Below are 22551 nucleotides of genomic sequence, written 5' to 3'. Positions count from 1 at the left end.
CAATATAGTATGATAAGAGCAAGGTGGGGGTTTTTCTCCCCCTAAATATATTTGAACAAGCCAACATTTAACCCACTTTAATACAGTGCCTCCAGATAAAGGTGATCTACTTGAAAAGAACCACAAGGAAAATTGAAAAAAAAAAACAACACTCATCATTTATTCTACAAAACGATCAGTAGATGTACTATTCTCTGGAGACCGCAAGTACAGCCTTGGTGTCAGAAGCTCGTATTGCCCCCTTTTGCAGAAATCATTTCTTGTAGGTGTTTTCGATTACTGTCCACCAGTCTATGATGTTGGCTTAATCCAGCCACTGGGGGTGCGAGAATGAAGAGAGTGTCTTTCTGGGAAAAGATAGATGAAGTGGTAGAAAGTATACTGAGGGAGGAGCGCATGCTGATAGGAACAGATTTCAATGGACATGTTGGAGAGGGAAACAGAGGAGATGAAGATGTGATGGGCATATGTGGTGTAAGAGAGAAAAATGTGGAAGGGCAAATGGTGGTTGATTTTTCCAAGAGGATGAATTTGGCAATAGTCAATACAAACTTCAAGAAGAAAGAGCAGCACAGGGTGACGTTTAAGAGTGGAGGAAGATCTACACAGGTGGACTACATACTCTGCAGAAGGGGTAACCTGAAGGAGATTGGAGACTGTCAAGTGATGGCAGGGGAGTGTGTAGCTAGACAACCGAGTGGTCGTGTGCAGGATGAGCTTGAAAGTGAAAAAGAGGAAGCATGAAATAGTGGAGCCGAAGATTAAGTGGTGGAAACAAAGAGGTTGAACATCAAAGAGCTTAGGGGGGAGTCACGTGGGATCGACGAGAAAGATGGCTGCATAGTTTGAGTTGTCCTAAGCCCCATCGAAATTAATCCAAAATAATCCATCATTTCTCCGCGATTTTTGAAGTATTTTGTTAACTCAGTATTCAGTATTAACCTTTCGGTCTGTACGGCGCCTTACATGTGAAAGAATATGTCCTCAACGTCGAAATATTTTAAGCCCACATGAGGGAAGGGGGCAGCTGCTACAGAAACTGATGGAGCTAGCCCGACGCGGGATTCCACACAGAAAGCTAACTTGGAAAGCATCCTTGCCGAAGTGAGTAAAGTGAGCTCAACGCTCCAAAAAGTGGCGACTGATGCATCAACGATTAAAGGGACTATTGAGGAATTGAAAAATGCAGTGAAAGCCACAGAGGAACAACTAACTGAGGCGGAAGGGCGAATCTCCGACGTAGAGGACTCTACACAGCAATTGCTGCATAGCCGCGAACAGCAGAGCAAGCGCATAGATGATCTGTGGAATCGGGTGGAAGATTTGGAAAATAGAAGCCGCCGCAATAACGTTAGACTCCTGGGTTTAAAAGAGGGCATTGAAGGCGACAACTTGATCGAATGCGTTGGAAAAATACTGTCAGAGGGCCTGGGCATAAACATTGATGACAAGGAATTCGAAATTGAAAGGGCACACCGCTCTCCTGGTTCTCCTCCAAATGAAGACCAGCCTCCAAGACTGGTGGTGAGATTTTTGCATTCTACCAGGAGAGATAAAGTCTTAAAAGCTGCGAGAGAGAGCGGAGGTGCAGGATGGAGTGGATGCAGTATCTCACTGTTTCTAGACATGACGAAAGCACTGGCCGAGAGGAGGAAAATTTCGTGACGGCAAAGCAGTTACTGCGTGACAAGAATGTGAAGTTTCGTCTGGCATTTCCTGCAACGCTCAAGTTTATGTGGAAGGGGAAGAACAGAAAGTTTGACGTGGCAACTGAAGCGGTGAAATTCATCAAGCAGCAAGTCACTTCACTACCATAAACTGTGAAACATCCACCAAGCTAGGAGACTGAGAGGTATGATGGGGCTGGATGGCTTATACAGGTAGCTGTCTGTAAAGCCGAGTAGGTGTCTTGGACATTCCACGACCTAAGTAAGGTTTTGTTTACGTTATGGACAGCGTTTTACTGAGAGGAGATTTTTCTGTTTTGTTTTTCCTTCCCTTTGGTGTGAAGGGAAGTTTTTGGTTGACCAGTTTGGTCTTGTTGGTTAGGGTTAAAAAGGAAAATGCAGATTTTCTATTAATGCTCAGTGGTACAAAAGACATAACTTATGTTTTTCAATTAGGATGGTCAGATAACAAGGGGGGGCGGCACGGTGGTGTAGTGGTTAGCGCTGTCGCCTCACAGCAAGAAGGTCCTGGGTTCGAGCCCCGGGGCCGGCGAGGGCCTTTGTGTGTGGAGTTTGCATGTTCTCCCCGTGTCCGCGTGGATTTCCTCCGGGTGCTCCGGTTTCCCCCACAGTCCAAAGACATGCAGGTTAGGTTAACTGGTGACTCTAAATTGACCATAGGTGCGAATGTGAGTGTGAATGGTTGTCTGTGTCTATGTGTCAGCCCTGTGATGACCTGGCGACTTGTCCAGGGTGTACCCCGCCTTTCGCCCGTAGTCAGCTGGGATAGGCTCCAGCTTACCTGCGACCCTGTAGAAGGATAAAGCGGCTAGAGATAATGAGATGAGATAACAAGGGACAATATGTATACCAATATTTTCTTTTAATTCTGTTTTGCAATATGAATGGCTAATAGCGCTTATGTCAAGGTAGTTTCCTGGAATATTAATGGTTGTGGGAACCCAGCGAAGAGGAAAAAGGTACTTCTATATCTTAAACACAAACAAGCCGATATAGCATTCATTCAAGAAACCCATCTACTGGATGAGGAAGCTAAAAAATTTGAGAGAGATTGGGTTGGTCATGTTTACTACAGTTCTTTTTCCAGCAAACGTAATGGAGTTCTTATTTTGGTCCACAAGAGATTGAACTTTTCTATGTTGAAGGAGTACAAGGATGATAATGGTAGAATTATATGTATAGAAGCCAACATAAATGGGGGGGGGGGGGGGGGGGGACACTGTAATATTTATGCGCCTAACAAGGAGGATCCATCTTTATTTCATGGACTGAATAGTATATTAGGAAATGCCCAGGGACAAATCATTTTGGCCGGAGATTTTAATCAGGTCTTAGATGGGATATTGGATAAGAGTAGATATTCAGGCATCTTAACACCGAAGGATAGAGCGGCTATTCACATGCTGATGGAAGACATTGGTCTGGTTGATGTCTGGCGTTTGGTCAATCCTAGAAATCAGGAATATACATTTTATTCCAACTGCCACAAATCTCATTCAAGAATTGATTATTTTTTGATCTCCCAGAGTTTAGTTAATGATATCGTTGATAGCTCTATTAATGCTATATCCTTATCAGACCACGCGCCTGTTGAGTTGTGTGTAAATATACATTCGGACAGGCTTCGGCGAGGCAGGTGGAGAATGAACACATCTCTATTACAGGATAAGGCGTTTTCTTCAGAACTAGCAGCGGATTTATCCTCATTCTTTGAAATTAATATGGGCAGTACAGAGAGCGTGGCTATGGTTTGGGAGGCATCCAAAGCGTACGTCAGGGGTAAATTGATTGCTAAATCATCAAAAAGGAAAAAAAGAGCAAAATGATAGTATTAAAAAGTTAGAAGCTGAACTAAATTCTATGGAAAAAGATTTGGCCAGACATTATTCTGAAAGTTTATTTAAAAACATTTGCAAATGTAAGTTTCAAATTCATGACATTTTCAATAAAAAAGCAGAATATGCTATGTTCAGACTTAAAACAAGATTTTATGAATCAGGGGAAAAGACTGGCAGACTTTTGGCTAGGCAACTAAAGGAACAGAACTCTGCCTATATAATTCCAGCAATAAGAGCAGGAGGGGCTCTCATAACATCTTCTAAAGGTATTAATGATGTTTTTCGAGACTTCTATAAAAATCTTTATAGATCAATGAGTTATCAGCCAGAGATTTTTTCTCAAACATAAATCTTCCAACCCTATCTACTGATCAGGTGACTCTTCTGGATGCGTCAGTAACCCAAGAAGAGGTTAAAACTGCCATTTTGTCCATGAATACAGGGAAATCACCGAGCCCTGATGGGTTTCCTGTGGAGTATTATAAGGAATATATTAATATAATTACTCCAATATTGACAATTGTGTTTGAGGAAGCATTTAGAAGCGGCTCACTTCCACCGTCTTTTAATGAAGGTCTGATATCTCTGATACCTAAAAAGGGGAAGGATCATACAGATCCTATGAATTTTAGACCAATCAGGTTCATCAATGTAGATAGAAAAATATTGGCTAAGGTGCTGGCCCTAAGACTTGAAACCATTTTACCACATATTATACATGTTGATCAAGTAGGCTTTATAAAAGGAAGGTCTTCTACTGATAATTTGAGAAGGCTTATGCATTTAATATGGTTGAAAGCTTCTAGCACAATGCCGGTGGCAGCAGTCTCACGAGATGCAAGGGCGGCCTTCGACAGGGTCGAGTGGGGGTTCCTGCACTCTGCCCTGCTAAGATTTGGCTTTGGCTCTGGTTTTGCAAAATGGGTCAAAATAATATACAATCAACCCAAAGCTTCAGTTTTGACAAATGGTCTTATTTCATCTCCTTTTGATCTTTCTAGAGGAACGCGACAGGGATGCCCCTTGTCGCCTCTCTTGTTCACAATTGCACTGGAACCCCTAGCAGTGACTATAAGAATGAATCATGCCATTAAGGGAGTAGAGGGTAGTGGAACCGAGCACAAGCTAATGCTTTACGCTGATGATATTCTTTTCCTTACTAGTGATCCTCATAACTCTTTGCCTGCATTAATGAACACCATTGATATATACTCTACATTGTCTGGTTACCAAATTAATTGGACCAAATCAGAGGGGATGCCCATATCTAAGCATTGTCACCCACGCATGCTAACACAGTATAATTTCAGATGGATTCCTAAAGGCATGATTTATCTGGGTATAAAATTAACGTCTGAGATAGGTGAGATGGCAACACTGAATTTTGAGCCTCTTCTTCAAAACATTAAAACAAGCCTGGGAAAATGGGGAAAGTTAAACTTGAGTCTTTGGGGGAAGATAAATATCATTAAAATGGTAATAGCGCCACAATTTAACTATATATCTATGATGTTACCCCTGTGTAAGCCTGATCACATTTTTAAACAATACGAAACCATAATCAGAGACTTTCTATGGGCAGGAAGAAAACCCAGATTTAAATGGAGTAAAATGTGTGCACCCAAGGAGAAGGGGGGACTTGGTCTTCCTGATGTTAGGCTGTATAGTTTGGCATTTGAAATGGCTAAGATAACCTATCACTGGAGGGGAAATGGGTCTGAATTAGTGTGGGCTAATATAGAGACAAACTTAACGGCACCATTTCATCCAATGCATGTCCTTTCCCAGTGTTTAAAAAATAAAGATATAAATCCAGTTATTAAGCACTCTCAAGAGGTTTGGGCAAAGGTTCACAAATTGCACAAGATCTCCCACTACAAACAACTGTATGCTTCACTTTGGCTCAACCCGGAAGTGAAGATTGGGAAGCAGAAGGTTTTTTGGAAAAGATGGCTGGAGAAGGGTATATGCACTGTAAAGGATCTTTACAAAGAAGGGACATTTGTCATTCAACGACCTTGTTCAACAGTACCAGTTGTTGGAAAACGGTGATTTCTGGAAATATTTATAAATTAGACACTGTGTAATTAAAAGGTTTGAGTCACAGAATCTAACCAACCCGATTGTTGACTATCTAGAAAACCCTCTAAATCGCAAGGCATCAACATTCTATCAAAACTCAATGTCTTTAACTAGTGGCATATGTGACCATTTGAGAATAATTTGGCAGAGAGACCTTAACTGTGAAATTAGTGAGGATATATGGAGTCAAATCATAGCACAAAATGGCAGATATGTCAAAGATGCCAGAGGGAAGTTTATCCAATATAAAGTTCTACACCGCTATTATTGGACTCCCTGTAGGCTTTTTAAGGTAGGGCTCACAATAATTTATGTTGGAAGTGTACAAAAGAGATGGGAACTTTTTTGCATGTCATATGGGAATGCCCCATGGTTAAACCATTTTGGTACAGTGTGCTGAAATATCTGGAGGCATGGGCAGGAGTGACCCTGCCAGTATCCCCGCGTTTATGTCTTTTGGGAGATAAAACAGAAACCCCAACATTAAACAGAAAGGCATACTCGGTTTTGATGGTGGGAATAACCTCATGCCTTAGAATCATATTAAGGTATTGGAAATCAACCACATGTCCTAAACTCCAAGAGTGGAAAATCTTAATGAGTGAGACCACCTCCTATGAGGTTATGTTAGCAAGGATAAGGAGTAAAGGTCCTGTGGAACTGGGGCTTTGGGATTTTTTCATGGAACATCTTACTTCTAACTAGTGCCATGACTGTGAAGCCTGACTTAAGAAATATTATTTTATTTACTGTATTATTGGTACTTGTACAATGTTGTTGATATTCCTTTTTATTTTATGTATTTATTTATTATATTTAATTTTATTTTTGGACAGGGGCTACCTAAGCCTCAGAAAATGTGTCCTTGTAATGCTGGCCTTTCTGTCTTTGTTTTCTATATGATGTACCACTGAAAGCTGTTACTGAGTGTGTTTTAAATAAAAATTTGAATTACAAAAAAAAAAAAGAAAGTTTAGGGAAGAAATGAGGCAAGCATTGAATGGTAATGGAAGTCTGCCAGAAGATTGGGATACTACTGCTATACTAGTAAGAGAGGCAGCAAGGAAGGTGCTAGGGTGGTCATCGGGAAGGAGGAAGGAAGACAAGACATGTTGGTGGAACAAAGAAGTGCAGGAAAATTATAAAAGAGGCTAGCAAAGAAGAATCGAGACGATCAGAGAGATGAGGAAAGCAGGTGGTTATACAGAGAGACGAGACAGAAGGCAAAAAGAGCAGTAGCGAAGGCAAAAGCAGATGCATACCAGGAGTAGTACGAAAGACTGGAGACCAAAGGAGGAGAGAATGTTAGGGTTTTGCTGGGATTCGAACCTGGTTCGTTGGTGTGATAATCCAGCAAACCCCCACTAGGCCACCAGGGGGATGACTCAAATGCAGAGGCGTGAGGCGGAAGTAGAAAAAGAATCAAAAGGTTTATTTAAACTATATACACTATATACAGGGCAAAACAAAAGACAAAAAAAAACCAAAGAGCATAATCCAAAAGAAAAGCAAAGTGCAAAAATACAAAAGCTAAGAAGATCAAAAAACACAGTACAAAGGAAACTGGAGATAAACATAACAGCACAAAGACTCCGTGACAAGAGGACTGAACTCAGGGGTATAAATAGACAAACTAATTAAGGACACAGGTGAAGATAATTAGGCAATTAACACAAACACAAAACACAGGAACAGTGGCGGCCTCTAGAGGCCAAAATAAACACGACATGAAAAGGAAATAACAGCGGCCTCTAGAGGCCAAAACAGTCCTAGTCCTAACAGGACCCCCCCCTCTAGGAGCGTCTCCTGACGTTCCCAGGGCGATCCGGATGGGCCGAATGGAAGTCCCGACATAGTTCTTTATCAAGGACATCCCGAGCAGGAACCCAGCAGCGCTCCTCAGGACCATAGCCCTCCCAGTCCACCAGATATTGCAACCCGCCGCGGACCCGGCGGGAGTCAAGCAGGCGATTCACAGTGAACACAGTCTGCCCCTGGAAGATGCGGGGGGGTGGGGGGTTCCTAGGGGCAGGGGCATACGTAGACGTCAGTACGGGCCGTAACAGGGAAACATGGAAAGTGGGGTTGATCCTCAGAGTCCGGGGCAACTGGAGCCGGTAGGAGACAGGGTTCACCCTGCGCACCACCTTGAAGGGGCCAATGTAGCGAGGAGCAAGCTTGCGGTTCTCCACCCGCAGTGGAAGGTCCTTAGTGGACAGCCAAACACGCTGCCCAGGGCGGAAAGCGTGTGCAGGTCTTCTATGGCGGTTGGCCTGAGTCTGGTTGGTTCTGGAGGTCTGTATGAGGGTCTTCCTGACCTTGCTCCAGGTCTTGCGACACCGTCTCACATATTGGTTGACCGAGGGCACCCCCGCGTCCTCCTCCTGGTCCGTGAACAGAGGTGGCTGGAACCCGAATTGGCACTGGAATGGCGACAGCTTGGTGGCCGATGACTGCAGGGTGTTGTGGGCGTACTCCGCCCATGGCAGCCAGGTGCTCCACGATGTCGGGTTATCCATAGCCAGGCCTCGCAGGGTGGTTTCCAGGTCCTGGTTGAGCCTCTCCGTCTGACCATTGGACTGTGGGTGAAACCCAGAGGAGAGGCTGGCAGTGGCTCCGATGACCTTGCAGAACCCGTGCCACACTCGGGAGGAGAACTGGGGCCCTCGGTCTGAGACGATGTCCTGTGGAAGACCAAAGACTCGGAAGACATGATTAAACAAAAGTTTCGCAGTTTCAAGAGCAGAGGGGAGTTTGCACAGTGGTATGAAGCGGCAGGCCTTGGAGAATCTGTCAACTAAGACCAAAATGACCGTGTTACCTTGTGACTCAGGGAGACCCGTGATAAAGTCGACTGCCACGTGGGACCAGGGACGCCGGGGAATGGTCAGAGGATGCAGGAGACCCTGGGGACGCTGTCGTGGGTTCTTGGTTCTGGTGCAAACCTCACAGGACAGGACAAATGACCTTACTTCCTTCTCCATGTTAGGCCACCAGAAGCGTCTTTTCAGGAAGTCCAGGGTCCTCCGAGCTCCCGGGTGGGCGGTGAGAGGGGAAGAGTGACCCCACTGGAGAACCTTGGCCCGGGCTTGATGTGGGACGTACAAGAGGCCTGGTGGCCCCGTCCCAGGACCGGGGTCCTGGCGTTGGGCTCGTCGGACAGCCTCCTCAATACCCCAGCGGACAGGGGCCACAATCCGGGACACAGGGATAATAGGCCCGACTTCATTCTCCCTGTTAGTGGCAGAGAACAGTCTGGACAGTGCGTCAGGTTTGGTGTTCTTGGAGCCGGGGCGGTATGAGAGGGTGAAGTCAAACCGACTGAAAAACAGGGCCCACCTAGCCTGTCGAGGGTTCAGTCTCTTGGCTTGCTGGAGGTACTCCAGGTTCTTGTGGTCAGTCCAAACCAGGAATGGATGTTGTGCTCCCTCCAGCCAGTGCCTCCACTCCTCAAGGGCCAGTTTGACCGCTAGCAGTTCTCGATCCCCCACATCGTACCGGGACTCAGCAGGACTCAGGCGGTGGGAGAAGTAAGCGCAGGGGTGCAGCTTTCCTTCCGAACGTTGAGAGAGCACCGCGCCTACACCACTGTCCGAGGCGTCCACCTCCACGATGAATGGTTGGGAGGTGTCCGGGAGAACCAGAATGGGTGCCGTGCAGAAGCGGTCCTTGAGGTCTTTGAACGCCTTTTCTGCCTGAGGAGACCAGCCATAAGATCCACCTGTCCCTTTGGTGAGGTCTGACATGGGTGCTGCCACAGAACTGAAGTTCCTGATGAACTTGCGGTAGAAGTTAGCGAATCCTAAGAACCGCTGAACCTCCTTAACGGACTTGGGAGTAGGCCAATCCCGGACGGCCAGGGTCTTGGCAGGGTCCATTTGGAGTTGGCCTGTCCGTACAATAAATCCCAGAAAGGAGACCTCGGGAACATGAAATTCGCATTTCTGGGCCTTGGCGAACAGATTGTTCTGTAGCAGCCTCTGGAGAACCTGGCGGACATGGTGGCGGTGCTCCTGCACGGTCTTGGAAAAGATAAGGATGTCGTCGAGGTAGACAAAAACGTATAGGTTAATCATGTCCCTTAAGACGTTGTTGATTAGGGCCTGAAAAACAGCTGGTGCGTTGGTGAGTCCGAAGGGCATCACCTGGTATTCGTAGTGCCCAGACGGGGTGTTAAAGGCAGTCTTCCACTCGTCTCCCTGTCGGATACGGATGAGGTGGTATGCGTTCCGTAGGTCCAACTTGGTGAAGACGGTGGCGCCTTGGAGCAGGTCAAAAGCAGTGGACATAAGCGGAAGGGGATATCGGTTGCGCACAGTAATCTTGTTCAGGCCCCTGTAGTCAATACATGGTCGAAGCCCCCCATCCTTCTTGCCGACAAAGAAGAAGCCGGCACCAGCAGGTGAGGTGGAGGGTCGAATGAACCCAGAGACCAGGGCGTCTTTGAGGTATTCCTCCATAGCCTTGCGTTCTGGCTGAGAGAGGGAAAACAGTCTGCCACGAGGAGGGGTAGTCCCAGGGAGCAAGTCGATGGCACAGTCGTAGGCCCGGTGCGGAGGAAGAACGGCGGCCCTGCTCTTGCTGAATACCTCCTTGAGATCCCAGTACTCTGTGGGAACTTGAGATAACTCGGTGAGATCAGGGGGCTCGGCAGGAGACACAGGAGAGCTAGAGAGCAGACAAGAGGCATGGCATGCAGGGCCCCATTCCACAACCTGGCTTGTTACCCAGTCTATGCGAGGGTTGTGGCGAGTAAGCCAAGGAAGGCCTAGAATAACTGGGAACTCAGGTGAAGGAATCAGGTGCAGGGATATTTCTTCCTTGTGACCTTGAGACTGGAGGAAAACTGGAGAAGTAACTTGGGTGACTCTTCCATCACCTAACGCTTGGCCATCGAGGGCAGACACAGACAGTGGGACTTCAAGAGGTGCAGTCGGAATATTGATGCTTTGGGCGAAGTGAATATCCATAAAGTTCCCAGCCGCCCCTGAGTCTATCAAAGCTTGACAAGAGTGGACAGACTCACCCCAGGAGATGGAGACCGGGATGTAGATTCCTTGGCCAGGGAGTCCGGGAGAGAGGGTAGGCCCCGTCACAACCCTCCCTCGGCTGGACGGGGCAGTCCTTTTCCCAAGAGTTCGGGACATGATGCTCGGAAGTGACCAGGCTTGCCACAGTAGATGCAGCACTTGTCCCTCCTTCTGCGCTCCCTCTCAGATGCGGAGAGGCGAGTACGACCCACTTGCATGGGTTCTGGACAGTCACTGAAGGAGGTAGACGGTCTCCAGGTAGAGGTAGGGAGGCTGGGGGGGCTCAAGGCTTGGTGGCGTTCTCTCATCCTGTTGTCCAGACGAATAGCATGTGAGATGAGGGTTTCGAGGTCACTTGGGCATCCAATAGAGGCCAGACCGTCCTTGATGGGGTCAGACAGACCATGGTGGAAGGCTGACACCAGGGCAGTCTCGTTCCATCCACTTACTGCTGCGAGTGTTCGGAACGAGATGGCGTAATCTGCGACGCTTCCTCCTTGCCGGATGGACATGAGCTTTCGGGCTGCGTCGGTACTGATGTCTGCCTGATCGAAGACCCGAAGCATCTCTTCAGAAAACAGCTGGAAATCAAAGCACTCAGGTCCCTGTCTTTGCCAGATAGCAGTAGCCCAGGCTCGCGCCTTACCAGCTAATAAGGTTATCACAAAGGCAATCTTGCGGCGATCCGTAGTGTAGGTGGTAGGCTGAAGCTCAAAGGTGAGTTGACACTGGGTAAGGAACTCTCGGCACTCACTGTGCTTGCCGTCATACCTCTGTGGTGCAGGAAGGCTGGGTTCGCGAGGTGAAGAAGGCAGCATTGCAGGAGGCACTGGAGCAGGAGCTGGATCAGGAGCAGGAACTGGATCAGGAGCAGGAGATGCAGGCAGAGATGTCAGCTGTGCCAGGGTTTTCCCAATTTGCTGAAGCAGTTCCTCGTGGCGAGCGAGGGCCTCACGTTGGCTGGTGAGTGTACGTCCATGAGCGTCCATGGTCGCTCCGAAGCGTGTCAAAGCTGCCATAATTCCCTGAAGGTTGGCCGGGTAGACAGTTGAAGCAGCCTCTGCTGAGTCGGTCATGACGGAGTCTTTCTGTTAGGGTTTTGCTGGGATTCGAACCTGGTTCGTTGGTGTGATAATCCAGCAAACCCCCACTAGGCCACCAGGGGGATGACTCAAATGCAGAGGCGTGAGGCGGAAGTAGAAAAAGAATCAAAAGGTTTATTTAAACTATATACACTATATACAGGGCAAAACAAAAGACAAAAAAAAACCAAAGAGCATAATCCAAAAGAAAAGCAAAGTGCAAAAATACAAAAGCTAAGAAGATCAAAAAACACAGTACAAAGGAAACTGGAGATAAACATAACAGCACAAAGACTCCGTGACAAGAGGACTGAACTCAGGGGTATAAATAGACAAACTAATTAAGGACACAGGTGAAGATAATTAGGCAATTAACACAAACACAAAACACAGGAACAGTGGCGGCCTCTAGAGGCCAAAATAAACACGACATGAAAAGGAAATAACAGCGGCCTCTAGAGGCCAAAACAGTCCTAGTCCTAACAGAGAAAGACCTGTACAGACTAGCTAGGCAGAGAAACAGGGAAGCGAGGGATGTACAGCAGGGTAAGAGTGATGAAAGATGGAAATGCGCTGACAGAGTGTATTAAGAAGGTGGAAAGAGTACTTTGAGGATTTATTAAATGAGGAGAATCCAAGAGAGAAAAGGTCAGATTTGTTGGAGACAGCAAATCAGGAAGCAGAGTTTGTTAATAAGGATGAGGTGAGGGCAGCCATGAAAAGAACGAAGACTGGGAAAGCCGTCGGACCAGATGGTATCCCCACTGAGGCTTGATGTTTGGGTGAGACAGCTGTGGAGTTCCTAATGAGATTGTTTAATAAGATCCTAGAGAATGAGAAAATGCCAAATGAATGGAGTGTGCGCTAGTCCCAATATACAAGAATAAGGGAGATGTACAGAGCTGCAGTAATTACAGAGGGATAAAACTGATGAGCCACACCATGAAGTTATGGGAAAGGGTATTGGAGGCGAGATTGAGAAGAGAGGTAGCAATCTGTGAACAGCAGTACGGGCTTATGCCAAGGAAGAGCATGTTGGATGCAATTTTTGCTTTAAGAATGTTCATGGAGAAGTACAGGGAAGGGCAGAGAAAGCTACATTGTGTGTTTGTAGACCTGGAGAAGGCATACGATAGAGTGCCGAGAGATGAGTTATGGTATCGTATGAGAAAGTGTGGAGTGAATGAGACGTATATCAGAGTGGTGCAAGACATGTATGAGAACAGTGAAACAGCAGTGAGGTGTGCAGTTGGAACGACTGAATGGTTCAAGGTGAAGGCGGAATTTCATCAAGTATCTGCTTTGAGTCCTTTCTTGTTTGCCATGGTGATGGATAGCTTGACGGACGAAGTGAGGCAAGAGTCACCATGGAACATGATGTTTGCGGATATTGTGATATGCGGTGAAAGCAGAAAGGAGGTTGAGCTGGGTTTGGAGAGATGGAGGTATGCACTGGAATGAAGAGGAATGAAGGTGAGCAGTAGCAAAACAGAATACAAGTGCATCAGTGAGAATGGGATGAGAGTGTAGTGAAGATGCAAGGAAAAAGAAGTCTATGATGTTGTCTTATGAATTCTAATCTAGACTTGAAAGTGTAATAAATGTAAATTATTTTTTTCGAGGTCCAAATCCTGCGCTCTAACTGGCTGACGAGCAGGTCCGTATCCTACGGTACGGACCCCAGTTACGGACCCCGGTTATGGACCTCTGGCGACTCGCTCGTTCACAACAACAAACATGGTGGAATTTGTCAACATTTATCTTTTTTTTTTCATAAGATTTATTTATAAGATTATCAAAAATCTTAAATGTTTGCCAGCATTTCTCAGGAGAATAGCATTAATTTTACATCATGGATAGTGATAACGACAGTCTTCACAGCGAAAGCGAGTTTTACTCCCCTGAGGAAGAAATAAAAAAACATTTCAGTAGAAAGCTAAAAACCTCTAACTGTTGCTAACGCCAAGCAAAAACATGGCTGAATCCTGAATGACTCTTTGTTTAAATCGGGGACTACATAGGCAGCAAAATGTAGTTTTTTTCCTGCCATGGAAGTGCACTTGTATACCGAGGAGGAAGCAATTTGCATAACATCCGTGAATGAGGATTCAAAATGGCAGCTCGGTTTTCCCTTTAGGGCGCTCTCGTTTTCTGTTAGAATTTGGTAAAGAAAAAAATAAATATATTATTTACCAGCTTAAGGTCAGTCCGTATGGTGAAATACCGTGACCTCGACCTTGAATACTGACCTCCACCCAGAGGGCCTCGGTCAGTACTTTCAAGACCTCGGTCACAGTATTTCACCATACGGACCGACCTTAAGCTGGTAAATAACGTGTGTATCAAAATATCCTTTTTCCATGTGTTAGAACCGTCTATTTAAATTAACAAAATGACTACAAAAATATCACCTTTATCTGTAGACACTGTATTAAAGAGGGTGAAATGCTTGCTTGTTCAAATATGTTGGGGGGGGGGGGGGGGGGGGGGGGTTTCCATGAGATGGACTTTTGACAAGACTGGATGTAAGCAGTGAATAAGCCTGCTGACACACAACCCACCTCGAAACAAAAAGTTGTAATTGTAGTAAATGAATTACCTTGTATTTAAATTGTATCCACAGCATGTGCACCTAAATTCCCACTGGCCTGTATGCTGGAAAAGATTATTTGCCCAGTCATCTGACCTTAGGAGAAGAGGGAGGGCAAAGACAGGCATCTCCTTCTGACCTGCAGAGCAATTTTAACATGAAACAACATAATGACTTTTTACTTCAAAATTAATGCAACAGTGAAAAGAGAGGGAAAAAAAAAAAGCTATGCACAAATGATTGCTGGCAAGCCAGGTGGACACATTTGATCAATTCCTGAAAGAGAGAGAGAAAGTTGTTCCAGTAGCAATAAAGGAAGACAAAAAAAGTCCAACCCAAGAAATGCACACAAATCACACCATTTCAATGGGAGAGGGTAAAGACATATCACGAATACTGAAAATTAAGACACATTCACAAGCTGCTCATCATTATGAGTGATGGCAGATAAATTCCTTCTGTAGGGTCTTGAAATCTACAGTCCCCTACAAAAGTATTGGAATGACATTGAAGACATTTGGGTTTGAGACAAAGACGAATGAGAAGACATTAGAATTTCAGATTTCATTTCCTGATATTTTCATCTAGATGCATTAAGCAACTTAAGGCCAATTTATGCTGACAACCCAGTCCTCGCAGACGGTGTCGCAGATAGCGTCTGCGTAGCCCCCCCACCTTCGCAGATGCTCTGCGCACACCTCCCAAAAATTGTGACCACCGCAGAAGCCTCGCAGACAAGAGGGCTCTGATTGGTCCACTCTACATCCGCTGTACACGCACTTCCGCTTCCCTACTTTCCCGGTTTGTTTTGTTTTCACGACCGGCATTTTTAAAAACACGAGCAAAGATGGAGCAGCATGAAGAGCGGTTGATTGAGGAAGTACGTACATCTATACGACTCCAGTTCTAGTCATTATAAAAAAAAAAAAAGTTCTAGTCATTATAAGTAACTGGAGGATAAACACTCCACTAACCACACCCACCAACTACTCCTAGCGACTTCGCACCCCCTTGCGTTGTGCCGGTGAATAACATCGCGCACGCCTATTTCTCCCCGCTCAACGATAAATTACTGTGAAAAGCTATCTGCGAAAGCCTTGTCGCAAGAGCATGCAGAGGCCTTTAGACTATGGTACCTTTTGTTTGAGCTCACCCATTTTCAACTGATCAATAATATTGGAACATGTGACTAATAGGGGTTCCTTCTTGCCCAAGTGTGTCACATTTGTTATGTAGAAACAATAATTATGAATGTCTTCTCTTGGTTTGAGCCCTGGGTTTTGCATGTGAAGACTGTATTTGGTGTTAAAAATCTCATCTCATCATCTCTAGCCGCTTTATCCTTCTACAGGGTCGCAGGCAAGCTGGAGCCTATCCCAGCTGACTACGGGCGAAAGGCGGGGTACACCCTGGACAAGTCGCTAGGTCATCACAGGGCTGACACATAGACACAGACAACCATTCACACTCACATTCACACCTACGGTCAATTTAGAGTCACCAGTTAACCTAACCTGCATGTCTTTGGACTGTGGGGGAAACCGGAGCACCCGGAGGAAATCCACGCGGACACGGGGAGAACATGCAAACTCCACACAGAAAGGCCCTCGCCGGCCCCGGGGCTCGAACCCAGGACCTTCTTGCTGTGAGGCGACAGCGCTAACCACTACACGACCATGCCGCCCTGGTGTTAAAAATGATAAACCAAAATGAAGACCCAAGAGCTGTCCATAAGAGAAAAGCACCACATTTTGAAACTGAGAAAAAAAGTGAAATTGATCAGTCATTGCACAAGCACTGAGCATTACTAAAAAATTTGCAATGCTCTGATAAAAAGAAAAAAAAACACTGGTGTACTAACAACCAGACCGACTGAACAGGTTGTGTTCATCACATTGTGAAAACTGATGAAAAATCCCAAAACAGCCATCAGCAACCTCTATGTGGTAGGGGTGAAGGTCACACAAGGTCACTGTTCAAACAAGGACTTCAAGAGCAGAAATACTGAGGCTATACCACACAATGCAATCCACTCAGCAGTCGGAATCAGAAGGCCAGATTGGAATTCACCAAGAAATACAGAGATGAACCACCAAAAGTCACCAACCAACCAAAACACTGAACCTAGCTTTGGATGGGCTACAACTGCAAAAGCACAACATTGGGTTCCACTCCTGTCAGCCAAGAACAAGAACCTGAGGCTATCAAGGGCACAGACTCACTGAAACTGAACAGTTTAAAACTGGAAAAAGACAAGGTGATTTCCCCCCACCCCCTATTCTTCAACTTTCCAGTTTTGGTGAGCCTGTGCACCGTTCTTGGCAGACACCTGATGTGGACTTCTGCTGTTGTAGTCATCCACTTCAAGGTTGTGTGTGTGTTCAGAGATTCTTTTCTGTTCACCGCTGTTCTTAAAAAAAAAAAAAAAAAAATTGAATTACTATATCCTTCCTGGAAGATTGAACCAATCTGGCCATTCTCTCTGACTTCTCTTATCAATAAAGCTATTCCCCCAGTGTCACTCAATATTTTTTCTGAAACACTAAAGCAGCCCATGTGGCATAAACAACCATGCAATGGTTAAGGTCACAGAAACCAATTTTCCCATTTCTACTGTTTGATGTGAACATTAACTGAAGCTCTTAACCTGTATATGTATGATTTTTTTCATAGTGCTGCTGCCACATGACTGGTTGATCGGATAACTGCATAGATGAGCAGGTGTACTAGGATTCCTTTTGAAGTGGATGAAGAATGTATATACGTAAGACCTTCGCCAGAAAGTATGCCAACCTCATAATGCTGACAAGATACAGGTCACAAGTACAAAGAAACATGTGAGAACTCAACCTTTCAAGAGGGTAGGGAATTCCCATTGGCAAGGATTAGGCTCAATGCATCGAAAGTGTCCAAATAGTGGAGATTAGGCAGATGAGTTCTGAACACACTGATAAGCTGCTTTCCAACCATCCAATGAGATCATCATAAAATGAGGGCTTTTTGTGTCCAAGTGTTCGACAGGGCACCACCTCAGAACATTCCTCCACTAGTGTGTGAGAGACCTCTCCACTGACCCATACCAGGTACAAATGTATTTTTGACAGAGCCATACACTGGAACTGTTCAAAGCAAAACGTGCACTTTTTGGGGGACACCCCCCCATCACAATTTCACAAAAGAACCATTTTCCTTTGCTAGTGAATTGAAAATTTCACAGGACATTCACAAACATTTGGTGATGGTCTGTATTGGTGCAATGATATATTGTATGAATGAGTAACTCCCTTCCTCCCCTTTTCATATATTTTTAAAAAAGGGGTATATATAGTCTTAATGGTAATATCATGCCTGAAACATTGAGAAAGTTTTAAGTGTTGTATGAAACAGTTACAATATATGGACATACGATACTGGATGGCTAGGCATCAGAGGTGGGTAGTAACGTGCTACATTTACTCCGTTACATTTACTTGAGTAACTTTTTGGATGAATTGTACTTGTAAGAGTAGTTTTAATGCAGCATACTTTTTACTTTTACTTGAGTATATTTGTGAAGAAGAAGCGGTACTTTTACTCCGTTACATTGGGCTATATTCTGCTCATTACTCACTACTTTATTTTTATTGATCTGTGTGATGCGTGGTCTGTATGTTTTGTCGAGACTTCCAGCAGAGGCTCTGTCACATGACAGTATCTCACCAATCAAATGTAGCTGCCAGAGCCATAGTGGGAGGAGCTATGGTTTAACTCCGTTTCGCCAATCAAACAGAGACAAGCCGCCGCGCGTGCCCGCACACAAAATTCCCACGGCAAGAGCAGTCCAGGTGGAAAAGAGCACGGAAGCAGAACGAAAATGGCAGAGACAGCGGCCAGCGTTTCTCATCAAGCTGAAGAGGCACACCCCTGGCCACACATACAAACCATGTTCACTCTCCAAACAACAAAAAAATAATAGTTATGTTATGCGGTGTCACATGCGTCTCCCCAAACCAGTGGACGTTTCAGCTTATAAAAACTCAACGTCGAATTTGAGGAAACACACTGCGGTAAGTAGGCTATGTGCTTTTGGCTGTCTTCGTAGGCAAACGTTAGCCCTGTTGTAACATCATAAATAACTGCAAAATACATTGTTTTGTGGAAATGTATTGACACACTGCAGCCTCAGACAGCAAGATAACACACACACACACACACACCAGAGAACCAAGAAATAAAACTACAAAAAAAATCTTCCTAACAATCACTTTTTATTGATGTGAAACCAAAAATGCTCATGAAAATAAGGTTGCTCGCCTAATGTCAGCTCATAGCGTTACAGTTGTACACGGCTCTGGTCAAAAACTGGGAATGGAAGACTGGTGAAAACTTACTAAATAACAAAACGCGTAACATATCGTTTGTGAAATCTCCATTTTTCAAGCTACTGTATTTGTTGTGGATTAGAGGGATGTGTGAAGACTTTAGGTGTTTTTTTCTGTGAGATTTGTTTTATTATTTGTCTACAAGTGCTTGTTCACAAAAGGAAGGGCATTAACTTGTTAGCTTGACCGCTTGCTAGCAATCCCCACCACCACCCAGCCAAGCTGGGCACTGGCAGCTAGTTAGCAACCTTTTTGCTTGTTACTTCCACTTGCTAACTCCTCTGCAAGATGGATCCGGTAAACAACTTTTTGGGAGATGAAAGGATTAACATCGTTGATTGCATCTTACAGGATTATTCCCAGTCTTTTTCATACAAGGAGATATTGTGTGTGAATGCAGCTGAATGGCATTTTTGACCGAGTATGCTGCTGTAATGAAGCCTGTTGCCATGGCCCTTAACATCCTTCAAGGACAATCATCTGTGCATATGGGCTTCCTGCTGCCAACACTTTACCAATTGCTAGACAAGCTGAAGAAGTTGTTGTCTGCATGCAAAGTGTGTGGCCCTCTCGTTGATGCCCTGCAGAAGGCAATCCAGAAATGCTTTGGGGACATCATGAAAGAACCAGAGCTGATTGCTACAGCTATTCTACTACCGAAATTCAGGACATCCTGGACCACTGACCAGAACATCTTAAAAGCTGGTAAATGTACTTATGTATCAATTCAAGTCTAAATCAGTAGTATTGTACAAGAGCTCTGCCATAAATTCTGTCTCTATGAAGATAATTGTATACATACATGTATAACATACATTTTTAATTGACATTGTCAGAGAAGTATTGATTTAACCACATATTTTGTTGAGATTGTGAGGGCTGTAACCTTATTTTGTTAACAAAAACAAACATTATGGACAAGCAAGAGTTACGAACACTGAGGGTTTTAATATTTAAAAAACAGCAGCTTGGCAGACAAGAGAAGTAAGAAAAATGTGCAGACCTAACTCTTTTGAAAACAATTTGTCTTACCACAGGCCTTGACTACATCAGAAGCCACCTGGGCACTGATGTAGACTTGGATGATGATGCCCAATCACTCACTCTGACGAAGATGACTTCTTTGCATCCCTGAGTGCAGGAAAATCAAAAACTGGAGAGTTGGAGAGGTACCTTTCTTGTTCACCGAGTGGAAGTATGGATCTGTTGCATTCTTTTCCTGAAATTAAGAGACTATCACTGAAAATCAACACAGCCCTGCCAGCGTCTGCCGCCTGTGAGAGACTTTTCAGTCATGCAGGCCTCCTGTTCATGGCTAAAGGGTCACAGCTTCACAGTGCAAAATTGAGAGCCAGCTGCTGTTAAAGCTGAACAGTTACTTCATGGAGTGAACATGCACGTGCACACACACTTATGGTTTATGTGCAGACTGCCTTGAGCTTCTTGTTATTGTTAATACACAGAATTACACACACAGTTTATATGTGTGAAATATATATGAAATCTCTGCCTGTTATGACATCCTGATCAATAAACAAAAGTTACTCAGCAGTTACTCAGTACTTGTAGTTTTTTCACTTAGTATTTTTTACTCTTACTCAAGTAATTAATTGGACGACTACTTTTTAATTTTACTTGAGTAATATTATTCTAAAGTAACAATACTCTTACTTGAGTACAATTTTTGGCTACTCTACCCACCTCTGCTAGGCATTCATAAGCACAACCTGTAGGAGGGAAGCGTAATGCCCCTCTGTACACCTCCCTGTTGTAAGGACAACCAATCAACATTAAAAGGTCATAGGCAATGGTCGGAGGTGAAATGTAGAATATCAACTTTGTCTAGAAGAGCGACCCAAAAATCGAATTCAATCTTCCTAGTGTCTAATTTGCACCCTAAAATTGAATAAAACTGTTAAAATATACTGTTTTGCCAGTTTCCAAAGGTTTGTTTACATCTCACTTATGTGCACTTTCACCACCAGGGGACCATCGTCATTTAAGCCAAACAGACTGGGAGCAGTTGTGTTTACTTGCGAACCGAGCATGTGTACGGACTTTGGTCGTGAGAGGTTGTGTAAAATGTCTGAAAGCGATAGCGATTTTGAAGTAGGAACTCTCCAAATTGAATACCGAGAGGTGAAACCATATATGAATCAGAATCACTTTTATTGCCAGGTATGTGAAAAAACACGAGGAATTTGACTCCGGTTTCACTTAGCTCTCTTAGTACAAACAGATTTTAAAAAAAGCGCAGACAAAAAACAAACAAAAAAAAAAACTATGTACATGTAGAATCTTTTGGTGCAAAATGGTGCATAGTGCAAGGATGACTTACGGTAGTAAATATAAATATACAGTGTGCACAGAATGACTGTGTGTGCGCAGATATTTCACAGCTGATGTTACTGATATTTGAGTCCGGTTTTAGCTGTTCATCACAGAGACAGCCTGAGAGGAAAAAACTGTTCTTGTGTCTGGTTGTTTTTGCATACAGTGATCTGTAGCGTCTCCCAGAGGGGAGAAGTTTAAACAATTTGTGACCAGGGTGTGATGGGTCTGCAGAGATGTTACCTGCCTGTTTCCTGACTCTGGACAGGTACAGGTCTTAGATGGAGGGCAGGCTGACACCAATAATTATGTATGAACCTATGGCCGTTGCAAAGCAATCGGTGAATGTGGCTCACTGGTTTGACCGTGCAGCCTCGGAATCGGACAGTGACTCGGCTGACTCTGATCGCAGTGACCCCGGACCTCAACAAGACTCGCGCTCAAACGATTTATCCTGGTAGTTATGATAAATTCTTACTTTCGTTGTAATACTAAATAAGAGCCCTTTTGAAGAATAATTAAACTGCCCTCCCTAAATTACTTGACAGTGCGCCGGTATTAGCCTGCCATCCGCGGCATTATACTATTTATAGCCTACTCTAAGTGAGGAAATATCCTTTTGTCTCATTTCCACAATGATTGTACAGGATCCCTCAGGATTCTTGACTTGTCAATTGTAAGCAAAGGTAAAAATGTTTACCTCCAATCTTCTCCTTTTTGCTTAGCGTTGCTGGTCCGTTTCCTTTTTGACTGCTTGATTTTGTTTCATGCGCACAATCCACTCTCTCCATCTCTTCTCCCCTTTCGGAAAAAGCCAATCCTCTCGCTCTGCCTCTTCTGGAAAAAGCCAATCCACTCTCTCCGCCTCTTCTCCTCTCTCGGAAAAAGGTAAAAACTTCTTCCTGAACTGGTCCTGTTGTTACAGTTCACTGCACAACAATAAGGCATGTTTTTTCTTTGGAAATTCCCGAACGCACATCTGCACTCAAGCCGAATGGCAATGCAAGTAAACGGAAGTGGACTCAACTCAAGCGGTTTGGCTGTCTTGAATAATGTCACGCGCCGAGTGGTCACGAAAATCGCTGAACAGAAATTCGCCGCAATCCACGCTAACTTATTTTAATTATTACTTATTAACAATACTACTTGGGATCAGAAGAAAATTACAGAGGGTTTTAACATATAAAGTTTCAAATGTGCATAAATTGAAAACCGTTGCCTATGATCTTTAAGGACCAGAGGTGATTCAGCATGGACTCCTTCCACACCAAAATCCTTGACCTCGCAATACCTCCAGATTTTAAGTGTAATTGTGAGGTGGGAAGGCACCGATTTCCAACATCAACTGCAACATTTCACTGACCCTACCGGATGTTTGATACTCGGCTCAATTTGTACTTGTCAGAAGACGAGTTCCTGCATGCAACTTCTGGAATATTCGAGTACTCAGTGCCCTCTTCTGTAATTCCCAGAGGGACCACCTAGTGGCTGGATGCTTTTGGCCAGGCATCTCATGCTTTAACCCAAGGACAAATCTTTGAACACCACT

General features: G+C 44.6%; 1 protein-coding gene across 4 annotated transcripts in view; it reads right to left on the bottom strand.

Moving 5' to 3' along the window:
• Positions 1 to 22551, bottom strand: part of uspl1 (ubiquitin specific peptidase like 1) — a 504778-nt gene that overhangs the window by 33821 nt on the left and 448406 nt on the right. For all 4 annotated transcript variants that reach the window (XM_060908539.1, XM_060908537.1, XM_060908538.1 and 1 more), the window contains one exon: positions 14320 to 14449. In XM_060908539.1, the coding sequence (XP_060764522.1) occupies positions 14320 to 14449 (130 nt within the window). The remainder of the gene's footprint in view (positions 1 to 14319; positions 14450 to 22551) is intronic.

The sequence above is a fragment of the Neoarius graeffei genome, chromosome 25, assembly GCF_027579695.1.
Source record: "Neoarius graeffei isolate fNeoGra1 chromosome 25, fNeoGra1.pri, whole genome shotgun sequence".
Taxonomy (NCBI): Eukaryota; Metazoa; Chordata; class Actinopteri; order Siluriformes; family Ariidae; genus Neoarius; species Neoarius graeffei.
The sequence above is the reverse complement of the archived record's forward strand: the minus strand, read 5'-3'. Positions and strand labels throughout refer to the sequence as shown.